The sequence below is a fragment of the Egretta garzetta genome, unplaced genomic scaffold (genome assembly GCF_000687185.1).
Source record: "Egretta garzetta isolate BGI_Z169 unplaced genomic scaffold, ASM68718v1 scaffold193, whole genome shotgun sequence".
NCBI lineage: Eukaryota > Metazoa > Chordata > Aves > Pelecaniformes > Ardeidae > Egretta > Egretta garzetta.
In genome coordinates, this window is record NW_009259117.1 from 208,705 (window position 1) to 221,971 (window position 13,267).

General features: G+C 38.4%; 1 protein-coding gene across 1 annotated transcript in view; it reads left to right on the plus strand.

Annotated features, from left to right (window-relative positions):
• The first annotated feature begins 62 nt into the window (after positions 1-62).
• Positions 63-13,267, plus strand: part of PPP2R2C (protein phosphatase 2 regulatory subunit Bgamma) — a 141,397-nt gene continuing 128,192 nt past the window's right edge. The window contains exon 1 of the mRNA XM_009635498.2: positions 63-141. Within this exon, the coding sequence (XP_009633793.1) occupies positions 72-141 (70 nt within the window). The 5' untranslated portion in view covers positions 63-71. The remainder of the gene's footprint in view (positions 142-13,267) is intronic.

Here is a 13,267-nt window from a genome sequence, read left to right on the forward strand (position 1 = left end):
TGCTCTTGTGACGACCTCTGCTGATGCTATCAGTCCACTGCGGATAGGCATGCTGAGTAATCCTGCTGTAAATGGGCGAGGACACGGACACACGAAAAATTAACCACAGCTTTCTTCGAGACCACAACTATGTGACTGAAGGTAACATAAATACTGTCATTATTCTCTTCTTGCATTGCGTATTCTGTGCCAGGAATGCACTGTCATGTTTGGAGATGTAGGCTGTTCCTTTTTTTTTTTTTTTTTTTTTTTTTTTAAAACAGGGAGACTTTCAAGGTGTTTTTCTGTGTGATGTAGCAACAGAATCCGTTTGAATTTGCTAAATCCTGAAGGCATTTTGTCATGCTACGGCAGTATATGAAACTATATGGGCTAAAGAAGGTCTTGCATTGTGCTGAGTTTGTGCTAGCGAGGTGTGCAGCACCTGGCATTGAATGCACAGTAGCTGCAATGTGGGAGATTGGAAGCAGTTGATTACTTAATAAAAGGTGAAAGATTTGAGAGCACTAAAGTAAGAGAAATAATCTGTGAAGTTAACTGTTTGCTGGTGTAATAAAGGTTATGCATCTCATTTTGGTAATTATAGCATGAGCATCACAGACATTGCCGAGTTGATTGTTCCCTAGAGAACCGTATACATTTAGAAGGGATACGTAAGCATAATCTTTTGGCATACTGCTTCTTTCCATCCTCTGTGTATGTGCAAGGTACATGAGAAAAGGAAAGGTACCTTCATTTTAAATCATGCAATGGCTGGTAGCTTACTACATAAAAAGGAATTTTCCTGCAGGTGACACACATTAAATGCTGAGAGAATTTACCTTGAGACCAGTAAAATGGTTGGGTCAGGTACTGATCCATATTTCCTCGCCAGAAAGTTGGTTTAAGAGCAGGCCATTTTAAGATTGATTGATTGAACAGGAGAAATGTATTTGTAGGTGCTTGGCTTTGCAAATATATTTGTGCGTGCAGAGTTTTAACAGCACTTTCCAGCAGCAGAAACAGTACTTCAGTGTAGGCTTATATAATATGAACATACTTAACATCAGGGTCAACCAATACTACTTGAGACTCGGTCTCCAGATTCTGTCGTCATTTGATCAATGCTCGGTCACTTAATACTCCCATGCTGCATCCTGAAATGCGATCAGCTGATGCTCTCTTGATTATTGATGATTTGCATTTTTTTTAGAACGTAGAAAACAGCAGGATGATTTTGCCATACTGGGAACACAAAGCAGATTTTTCAGAAGAAAAATTAAAAAAGCTGTGTACTGTAACTGTTACCACTGGCTGGTATAATTGATTGCTAATCTTGCCTCTAGGACATTCTTTGCATTCTGGTTCCTGTTTTGGTGCCTTTTAAAATGTGTTTTGAATTTCTGGTTAATACTTTTTGTCTGAGTGATGACTTATGTTTTGAGATGTACTCATCTGTAATAACATTTGAAGAAACTGTGTCTTCAATTTATAAATTTATGCCTTAGATTCTGCAAAATGCACAGTATAATTACTGCAGTGTGCTTGCTACGTATTGAGATTCAGATGTATATTTAATGGGCATGTGCAGCTATGTTGAAATTTGGACATTCCAATCTGTCAGTTTTGTAAACTGAGGAAAATAATCCCTTGTGGATTTTGCAAATCGATATTCTCTTCTTTTATGTGTTATGTGTGTTTTAAAAATTAGAGGGAGATTTTTAGTATGCTGATGCAAGTTTTAGATTTTCTCATGTCTTCACTTAATATTTGGATAAGAAGGACTGGATGTTCTTCTGTGATTGCACATGGAGTGGCTTGTCTGAAATGGGTCAAAATATACCTTGAATATCAATGTCAGCCTCTGATCAGAAGTCCTGTTTTCCCTGTGATCAGAAGTCATCGTGAATTATGTTGGCTTCTGATTTTGTGGTAGATGAAGTATGGGAAACCTTCAGTAGCAAAGTGTTAGTTCTTCAGCTGTGTAATGTTTCTAGGGAATGATCAGCTGTAATGAAATCCCTCACATCTGTTATAGCTGACATTGCCACACCTTTTAAAATATCATGAAAATTTTAAGGGAATGGATTTATCTGTGAATTTTTTCCAGGGACACTTTCAGCTCAAAGACAACCATCACAAATTTTAATTTCTCATTGATACACTTTATTTAAAATGCATAATGAATACGTAAGCTAAATGTGTTTAAAATGTGCTTTGTTCTGTTTTGTTCTTTTTTTTTTTTTTCCCCTCCTCTTTTTAATTTTGTCTAAAGGTTTGGCTCCATGAAACAACCTTTAACACCTCTCAGCTGTAAGGGCCTGAAGTCCTTTCACAGTCCTTGCATTTGATCCTATGACATGTTAGTGCTGTGTGTATGATAACAGTAACATACATGTAGAAATGCAGTTGCAGGCAGTAATGCATTGCTTTGTTATATTGGAAAACAATTTTATTGGGGCCAAACCCAAGTCTTCTTTTGGGGTCTTTGGCTTTTGTAATCCACTGTTTAAAACAAAGCAATACTTTATATTGTACCCGTTGTATTAGAGAAGTTCCTGATTCATTGTTGCCTGTGAATAACTACAATTTCCTCTTCTGTTCTCAGAGTTTTAGAACCTTGGTAATGGGTGTCCCTCTGTCCTTGCTGCTCCATGCAGCAGACTAAATTTGTTTACAAAAGGAGTTATTTCTGACCTTTATATGCACTTTCTTCCTCTCTGTTCCCTGAGATAAAGCCAGCAATAATCAAGATGATGCTGGGTTAACTATAGTAATGCTTTAGTTCTCCTCCTCTTATTTGTTCAGTGATTTAAAAAAGAAAAATAATCAGGTGACATATGAATTCACAGGGTATAGGAGAACTGTGAGCCAAATCGGATTTGCTCTGCTCTCACTCGTGTTCCTAAGGAAACTGCTTACTTGAGCAAAGTTGAATTTCATCTCCTTGATAGACCATTATTTTGTAACGTTGGGGTTATCTGTATCAAACATGAATTTACCTTGATTATGGAAAATTAAATTTGTTTTTAAATCTCAAAAATTCCTTGATTTGATGGTTGATGTTAGACTGTTTCTGGTAATAGGCGTTACAGGCACAAATATGACAACAGTGACTGCCCAGACTTGTGTCTCCTGTTACATATGCATAACTGCAGTAAAACCAATGGAGTTAAAGCCAGCAGGACTTGAATAGTTTTGTCATTGTACATCTTAAAACTGTTACAGTTGCATAATGTAAAAAGGCAATTTAGTTCCAGCAGCAATATACAGTAAGCTTTTCACTTTCAAAAGTGGTTTTTGAAGGAAACTGCTGTAATTGGAGTTGTTTGTGTGGGGAAAGCAGACTAGACCTGTTGAGACTTGTAAAGAAAAAGAGGAGAAAGACCTGAGGCCTAGAAATGTGACCTGTGAGGAACGATTGAACTTTTTTACGCAAAGGTGGTAAAACACTGGGGTACGTTGCCTAGGGAGCTTGTGTAGTTTCTATCACTTCTTGTTTTAAAAGCAGGTGACATAGATGTCTGTAAGAAATGATGGGGGTAGCTGAGCCTCCCTTGGGGCAGAGGGGTGGACTAGATGACCTCTGAGATCTGTTCAAGCTTGTGATTCATTGCCAAGCTGTGTTTTATCTTTATTGCCTTTTGCACCCCAGCTGTAGGAACCAGCTGCCCAGGAGGGGTTCTGTCAGTAAAACGTATTATTTCCACAACACCTTTAGAAGAACAGAGAATAGAGGAGAGGCACAGTGTAATATGGGGAAGAAGATGGGCTGGATGAGAGAAACGTGAGCCTTCATTACTTACAGGCAAAGTCTGTTGGGAGAGATGGCAGGAAAATTGTGGACAGTGAGTTGGGGGAAGGGATAAAGGAGGGAAGAGGCTTGTGTGCTTTTGGGGCACAGAATGTCCTTCAGTCTGAGCGTTCCCTTGACATTACCTGTGCTTAAGATTAATGGTAAAACTGACAGGACTGCTGATGTACTTTGCTGTCTCAGGACCTTAGAATCAGCCGCACAGAATCTTATTCACAACAGTCAATTGCGTGGTATCATTGCTGTATTCCTGGCAGGGGCAAGAAGTTGTGGGAAATTACAGTGCTGCTCCTTTGAGCAACTGCACTGTTAATTGAGCTACTCAGTATTTTATAGATTTAATGACTGACAGAGAAATAATAAACAAAATTCACTATCCTTACCAAACTGTGTTAAAGGATGTGACTCATACCCATGAACCCAAATTTACTGGGAGAAGTGCTTCTCTGGTGGCAAAGGCTTTCTAAAGCAGGTTGTATGCCAACATGTCTAGCGTATCGATTCATCCCTGCCTTTTTATGGATTATCCCTGGTTTGGGAAGAAAGAAAGAGTTGCTTATACTCTCAGTTTCTAGAGAGAGACAGGTTCCTCCCTTGGTCTAGGCCTGCAAGTTCCAGTGAAGCCAGTGAAGTCGCACAGTGCAGTGGGGCAGAAGCTGACCTTCACTATCTAGTCATTTATATGGCTGACTGGTGCAGATTGGTTCCATGTGGCTTAACTTCTATTAAAAAGTTAATCATGTTAATGGTGTATTAACCTCCTCAAATGCGATATTTGAAGAATAATGAGAATTACCAGCGTAGTGTAAAACATATTGAATCATAACCATGTGAAACGTTTATGATAGAGGATGAAAAAGACCTTTTTTTTTCCCCCCCAATGATTTTAAAGGAAAATCCTCTGCAGATAATGAAAACGGATCTGGGGGGCTTTTTTTCCCCTTAACTAAAGAAATTAATATATTTATTCTTCATTAATCAAAGTTAAGGAAAATTATCCATTTTCATCTGCCAAGGAGAAATTTATTTATGAATTTGTGTTTCATAAACTTCTCAAATATAGTTTGAATAAGAGCTGACTACCTGAGAGTATTGGATGAATATAGCAAACAGGTACTGCTCTACTGGCTCAGGGTCACCATCATCTAGTCTGTTCACTTATTTCTGAGAATGTCTGGTAACAAGCTTATTGAGAAAAGTGCAAGAGGTAACTGTTCCTCGCTTAGCCTCCAGCAATTCAGGATTTATGTTGTGAATATTGATGATTTTTATCTTTTTACAAAATTCATTTGGAAACAGTTTTAGAATGACCCTAGAAATTATTGCTCATTCTTATTCTAGTCACTTGTCTTATTTATTTTTTTCCTCAAGGGAAGTATGAACAGAGGTAAGCCTTGTTAAAGCATAACTTTGCCCCTTGTTAAACAGGATATAGTTATGTCTTTTTGTGCACGGATTTGGTTCTTCTTTCATTCACAGTGCTATTCAGATGAATGTTGTGGGTAGCCTTGAAGATTTGGATTAATAAGGTTTATTCCATCCAAGTGACATTGCTGACTTTGTAATCTTTATTCATGCAGCTTAGTTAGGAGAAGCCATGGAGGCAGGGCTAGAGCACAGCTGTCATGCTGGCTTGCGCTGGAGCCTGGACCGTTCGCTCACCCGCTCAAGCCTGCAGCTGGATACGTGGTTCAGCACGCAGGGAAATCAAACATTGGTGCTACCCAAAGCTTGGATCTGCGTAGCACAGACAGTTTGTTCAGGCAAGCCTGGAAGAAGCAATATAGATTTAGCCAAAGTGAATTACACTGTCAGCAATGCTTGTCACTATACAGTAGCAGCTACACATTCAAAGTACTCTACAGTACTTTCATACCACATCTGGTAGGCACTCATAATATCATCATCTCTCTTTTACTTGCCAAATCTGCTTTCTGAAAGAAATCATAATCAGGAGTAGGATTAAGACAGTTCTGACCCTGGACTGGGACTTTGGAGTTGCTTAATTTGCTGTTCCCAGCATTCCCAGAGAGCAGGGACATGTTAGTGTTAACTTGTAAGTGCCTCCTCAGAAGACCTGCCTCTTCAAGGAAGGGGTTAGTTTGACGGCTGGCTGTTAGATCCTTCTAAGAGAGCACTTCAAGCCACTCTGAGCTGCAGAACATGCTTAAAAGGCATGGAGTTAACTTGGTTTGGATCTCCAATTAACGTCGCGCCTCCACATGACAATTATTCACCAGTGTCACATGTACACTGTAAAATGTTACCAAGTGTGACTAAACTGGGTTCCAATCTTCCCCATTTACAACGGCATAAATCTCTAATGCTGGAGCACTGGTTTTGGTGGGTTACCCTCGGGGACCAGCACCCACCTTGGCTCTCTTTGCAAGCATATATAATCAACAGATGATCTCCCACTCGATAACTAAATAAAAACTATGTATAGTTGTTGTGTAGTGTTAGAGGTCCTGGAGAAGTGAGTAAGATGTATTAACAAAAGGAAAGAACCGTCTAGAATATTAGCTACCTGATAAACAAGCCAAGCTGCTTCCATGATGGTGACTATGCAGAGCTGCAACAGAATCCGGTTGTACCAATCTGGGGCTTTTCTCAAGTGCCAGCAGTGCCTGAGTGGCACAAAAGACCAGTTAGCTTCAGCAATTTAGTCTATATGCAGTTTATTCATATGTATATTATGATATATAGACAAATATGGACTAGAAACATTATAAATAGAAATGTTTATAGTATAGTTAACTACATAACTACTTATATTTAACTACATAACTACTCTATACAATAGATTTAGGTACAGGTAAACCTTAAAAATGGAAGTTCAGGAGGTCAATGGTACAGTGAATGTGTAAGATAAAATGCAGGCATAAAATGTGGTCTATGCGAGCTCTCTCTCTGTGCCAGATTTCTTCCTAATTGAAACTGGCGATTCAAAAGCATTGAATAATGTAAAACTAAACAACACCGTGCAGGTACAGTCGATGTCATCGTTCACTGCAGGAGCGGTTTATTTTGCATACATGTCATTGTGGAAAGAAAACTGTACTTTGCAATATATTTTGTTTTCTGTGTAGGCCTCAGACATTTCAGCAATTTATCATATATTTAAATGGTGAGTTTAGAGAATAATAGATGTGGTTCTTATGTTACTTTAAAATGTGAAACATAATACAATAACACTGAATATAATAGGAAAAGAAACTAGTATCTTTTATTACAGCCATAAAAAGGTAATCAATCATTACTGCTTACATTGTGTTACTACATCATTACTAGTTTCTGGATCTTTGAGACTTTCCTTCTACAGTTTATTTCATCCACTGTAGTAAGGCTTTGTATAGAGGAGTATATGCTAAGAGAAGGCAAGTTGTTTGCTGGCTAGTATCAGTGTAGTTGTTTTGGCCAGGGAATGGATGGTAGAGTTGGTAATTATCTCAGAAAATATAGGAAATTATTATGGGGATTTTTCGAAAGGGTTTTTAATGCACCTGTAGCCATATTGAGGCACTTTCTTCATCAACTATTTCCGTAGTTCTTAGGTTAATGCTAAGCTTGCCTTTAGTAACGAATATGGTCTATATTACTGGTTCCTGGTGAAAGTTCCCCAATTCTTTACCAAGAACAAAAAAAACCCCACCTAGTAAAGCAGCCTTACGTATGGTAAGAGAGTTCCTTTTCTGAGGAGGGCTTCCTTGCTGGAAAACCTATTGTACCTGTTACTTTTATTGCTTAAATGGAAATGAGAGCAGACTGTATTTTGTCGGTGCAAACAGAAGTAATAAAAATGTACATTAAGAGATTCAATCCCTAATAAAATCTTTCAGCTCAACACGTCATGCAGTTCAGTGACTTTTGTGAATTATTAATATGATAGGGGTTTGGGATCTGTATTGTTTAATATAGCAGTGCTTTTCCTTTCATATTTACTGATTTGTCTGTTTAAAAAAGAAAAGAAGATGGAAACATCTGTGTGTAATATAATGACATTTGTGTGTGTTTAACTTGGGAACAGCGTACAGAAAAAAATGAAGGAGTGAGGATTGGTTTATTATCCTCTAGGTCCAGTTCAGCTCAAGTCTGAATAGAACATAATTAATTGTCACCTTAATTCTTCCCATTTGTAGTGCTTTTGTTGTTCATGTGACCCAGGTGTTGTGAGTAGTTGATAACTGTGCAAAATAACACCATTTGCCTAAATTCTGAGGTTAATGCTGCTCTGTGATAGTACTGATTGCATTAAAGATAGCCATAGCACGCTGTGTAAAAAGTAAAGATCACCAGTCTTCAATTAAAAATAAAGGATTGCTTCTGTCCTTGTCTTTGTTTTTACCAGATCCATATTATTTCTCCTGATCTAAGACTTTAAATGAGTATTTCAAATAGAATAAAAACAGTTCTCTAACAGTATGCTGGTCACCAATTTTCAATAATTTATTTCTAAACTTTTATCCAGTCAATGCAACCTCATGTTCTATTAACTCTGACAGGTTTCAATTTATGATGGAACTTGGCACAATGTCTTTAATAAATCTTTCCAGGGATTTCAAATTTATAGGTGTAAATCAGGCTCTGTCTGTCACTTTTTCATAAATAATTTTGGATAGAATGTCTTTATTTCTACATTGTGATATGATAAAAAGAAAAAAGTCAACTAATAAATTCAGTAATAATAATAAATTAGTAAAATTCAACAAGTAGGCACAGTGGACTGGTAAATGTAGGGCAAAATTGGCTGCCAAGGTAGCACACAAGACTCTTGTCATGCTACCTGCTAATTTTGACACCCTGCTTGATGTGCTATCTTTCATTTCTGCATGCAGATCTGTGATACGGGAATAACCAGTACAATATGAAGTCAGATGTGGATTCTGTAGTCCTCTTTTGAATGGAAGATTTAGGTCAAGTATATTCTCTTTAATCAGCAGTGAAGCTCAACGCAGAATTCACATATACAGTGTCTTTGAAATAGGTAGCTGTGAATTCTTACATGTCTTAGAGAAATTCCTGGAACACGCGATCGTAAGAGTCAGGCAATGGTCTTCTCATTGTGGTGCTTCTCATTGCTTGTGTGCAATGTGAACGTGATTTTGTGCGTATTGTGTGCATTCATGCTTTTGTATATATGTTACGCTCACACAAGTCTTGTGGATGACTGCTAGCATACGTTTTCTGGTGTGTCTGTATTCCTTTCAGTTGCTGTTCTTGAAACGTGAACCCAGAAGTATTGGTATGGCTGTGTAGAAGTTTCAGCACTGGGCGATGGGACAGTGAGAGCGTGTATGTAGGGCACTGTATGTCTTTGAAGTCCCGTGTGATTCACAACTATTCTGGTCTATGTATGTCAGTGTTTGCTGATCAGGGAATTGAGACTTGGTCTGTGACAGGAGCGAAGCTTTCCTTGTACCATGGTGTGAGAAGCAGTGTCCTTGCATCTCTGATTTCCCCCTGTAGTGGTGATGAGCTGCAGTTTCTCTGAAAAAATTGATTACTTGGACATGGATTTTATTTTCGAGGGTTAGGTATGTACTTAATTGTTGGATTCAGCATTTCTGTGCTTCCCCTTGCAGTTCAGGAACATGGGTCATGCAGACTAGAGGCTTTTTGTGACATTAGGTAAATGTTATGAAGTTGCTTGATTAAAAACAGGTAATGAGTTGCATCTGTTAGTAGTAAGGATACTGTCAATTGTATGAAAACTTTAAGACTGGCTACCTACAAGAATTTACACTATGTCCAAGTGAAGATTTTTAGTTGCTTGAACTTTGAACTGCCCTGCAGAAATGAATGCAGTATATGATTGGTACGGAGTATAAACAATCAGTTGTCCATTGCATTGATCTTTCCCGTTTTTTTGGTTAGGTTGAAGTACTGAGAATATTTCTTTTACTTTTTCATAGCTTCAAATTCAGGGTATTTTAAATTTGGGGCTTGGTTTGAAACTGCTTGTGAATGCAGTTATTGGCAGCAAATAGTCTGTTCCCCAGAGGAAGCTGTAGCCTGGGCTGCCCCCTCTTCCTTCTCTACTGCTGTTGGACCCTGTCCCATCACAGGGGGAGGATTGGCAGAGAGGAGACCACAACCCAAGAGCCCAACTTCTTCAGAAAATGCCGGCAAACTTGGCCTGTTTGGCAGAGAGGGAAGCACCACACCCGCCTGCTCCTGACAGCAGGACTTGCCCTGAGCAGTGCTGACTTCTGCAGGTGCAAAGTTGCTGTCTGCCATCAGGGTCCTGTGGTTGCTCCATGCAAACTGCTAAATGTGCACCACAAGTGGTAATGTTTCGATCAGCGTTGTAAAGACTTACATAGTAGTGATGCTTACTGAAATACTTTTTCAAAACAACCTTTTTATAAGGCTTTTGTAATATTTATGCACAGCAGAAGGAAAGGGGGAAGTAAGAGCTATAAGTATATTGGAAAAATGTTTAACAGTTCTCCTGGAGGTACCTGGGAAACAGTCCTAGGAGTAGTAATGTTAAATCTGAAAGCAGAGAGCTTTGATGCTTCTGCGCTATAAATAATTACTAACAAAGATGATTGCCAATGTGGAGAATTGTTTGCAGAGGGATTAATTTCTGATTGTTAAGTGTAAGTATATTTAGATAGAAAGCGATTTTTGTTCCTGAAAGCCAAGAAGTTGGTGTAAATTGGAGGAATTAGTGATTCGGACTCCACAGAGCAAACATCAGCCTGGTTATTACAGATGAGACTTGATAGATGTAGTTATGCTGAGGTTAGCACAGGAAGATAGTACTTTATTTTACATTTTAATGACTGAATTCAGTCATTAGAGCTGGCATGTTATTGTTAGCAGTTGGAATTTACACAGTTTTCTTTAAAAAATATCCAGTTTTGCAGTTTCCTTTCCTGAAATGTTGCAAATATGTCTAAGCTCTTAATGTCCCCTTTGCTGAGCCACCTCTGATCCAGAAATACTCATTCATGAATTTGTTTGTGCATATAAGATTCATGCATCTTCATTGTCCAAGCCAGTAATGCATCCAGTAATTCCAAACACTTGAGATTTTGAGACTATATAGAAAACCTTATTTTGCCAAGGTTTTAAATGTAGATTTCCATGTTAAAAATGCTTTTAATTTTAGAACTACCACTAACCATTTTGACTGGCTTTAAATCTGTTTTTTTTAATGTATTCAGCTGTCGGCTGCCATTTCTAAAACGTTTCATTCTGTAGCTTGACAGATTTAGAGTAACTTACAAGAGCATGCTAGTTCTGCAGTTTTACGTTCTTTGAAAGATCTGTATCATAGGTTAACGGGGTCAGTATTTGAATTAACAAGTTGTTAACTGAGGATGCCTGAAATATATCCTCTATCACAATAATAGAATCCAAATAATTGAGCTTGAGGAGGAATGAAGGAATTTATGAGAGTCTGCCTTCAAAATTGAACAATGGAAGTGCTCCTCTTCTTTGCCTTTTGCTTTGCAATGCAGTCCAGAAACTCCAAAATTTAAGGCTTTATTGTGTAAGTGAAACCCTGTAGGAGTTTGCAAGGCAAGATCTATTAGTTAAATGGCACTAATACCTGCATCCAAAATAAATAAAAGGTAGCTAGGTAAGATTTGGCTACATATGACAATAAGAGATGCATAAACATTTTAAGAAGGGCCTGCCATCATGGGTGCAACCTGCTGCTAGCAGAGGTGCAAGACAGTTCTAGCAAACTTGAGCACAGTTATTTCACCTGAAAATAGTAACTCCACCAGTTTGCTCATCCTGGACAAGGAATTTGGGGAAGTCTTCTGCTTTAGCTTGTAAGTGGTGGTTCTCATGCATTTGTGTAAAGAGTCATCGTCTGTTCTGTTCCTTGTTCCGTGAGAAACCTGCTGGAGCACAGGAAGATTTTTCTGTAAGTGTTTTCATTTTATTTTGAAAAACTGCTTTTGCTGATGGAAGGATGAACACAGTTTGTTGACAGTGTGCAATAGTAGCACGTGGGGCAGAAACAGAGATGAGGCAAAGCACCTGTTCATCCTAATAACTCTTAAAAGCAATAACCCAACAGTTCCCCGAAGCTTTTATCCAATTTCGAATTCCCAGAGCTCCTCTTTTCAACTCTGGGGCTACCCAGATCATATCCATGGATAGTGTATTTCTTCTTTTGAATCTAGCCGCTTTAATAACTGTCTGCTTTTGACGTCATATTTGTGTAAAATAACTGCTTGTTCTGAGGCCAGCTTGTTCCTGCCATTCTGTGAGAGAGTCTCAGTGAAGACATGTTCTGGCCTCCCCCTCTATGTTCTTTCATTGTATAAAAAGATAGTAGAAGAAAATTATTTTAAAAGTTTTATTAGCTTATGTTTCAGAGAGGAGAGACTTTCTGTGTTGCGTACAAACTAAATGCAGAAGTTAATATTAAAACAGAAATACTCTGGAAGTCCAGTAAATATGTGGATAAGCATGCAGATTCTGGCTGTGCTCCATTTGCTGCTCCTTTTCCCTCTTGCAGTGTGTCACGGTGGTGAGTACGGCAGCTTCTCAGTGCACCCCTGAATTGCTGCTGCTGCCAGCCCTTTGTGTGACAAAATTGGAAACAGAACAATCGCTGCTTTTTTTTTTTTTTTTTTTTTTTTTTTCCTTTAATACTATTTCTAAAGATTAAGTCTTCAATGAAGTTACAAAAAAGCAGGGTTAAATAACGAGCTCTGTGCTGCCATGGTTGGTCTATTAGCAGCTACCAAGCCTACTAGGGTCTTCAGCTAATTTAAAGCTATCTAGGTCTGTTTGTACCCTATATAATCTTCACAAACATCTTTCTTCTGTCACTGCTTCTAGTTAAGGTGAATTTCATCATACCAGTGTTTTTGGAAAGTCTGAGTTTGCCATCATAAATACCCATGCCTATGTCATATATTTACCACAACAAATGTGATGTAAGACATGAGCTATAGTTTCTCTGTGTTTACTGTGTTTTAACTCACAGATAGCTGGTGTTTTCTGCAATCTGAATCTCCGATCCAGTAACATACCACACTTGAAGAGGAAGAAGGATATGCTGATCAGTTCTTACAGTTCAAAATTTGGGCTGAATCTAAAATATATCTGTTCTTCTACATGTCTGACATGGTCAAGACTGGAAATTATAGAAGAGAGTATGGATATTTTGGGATTAAATACTTCACAAGAATAATTTACATTTTCCCCTGGTTCACACAGCCTTCTATCCAGGCAACAGATACTTTCTAAACCTAATGGTTTGCCTTGAAGTGCCCTTTCATGTGCTTCTGGTATGTGTCTTCATGCCGCTAAAGTTGCTTTGATCTCCTATTGGGCACTTTCCAGACCATCTTTTAATTCCTTTTGTGAAATTTCCATACCAGCTTTAATTCCTGCCAGAAGGCAACTGTTCCATCTCTGTTCAAGCAGGGCCCCAAAGCTTTAAATTCTCAACGTGTCTCTGTCTGGAAGTACTATTCCCTGTTCAGACTTTGGAGAAGT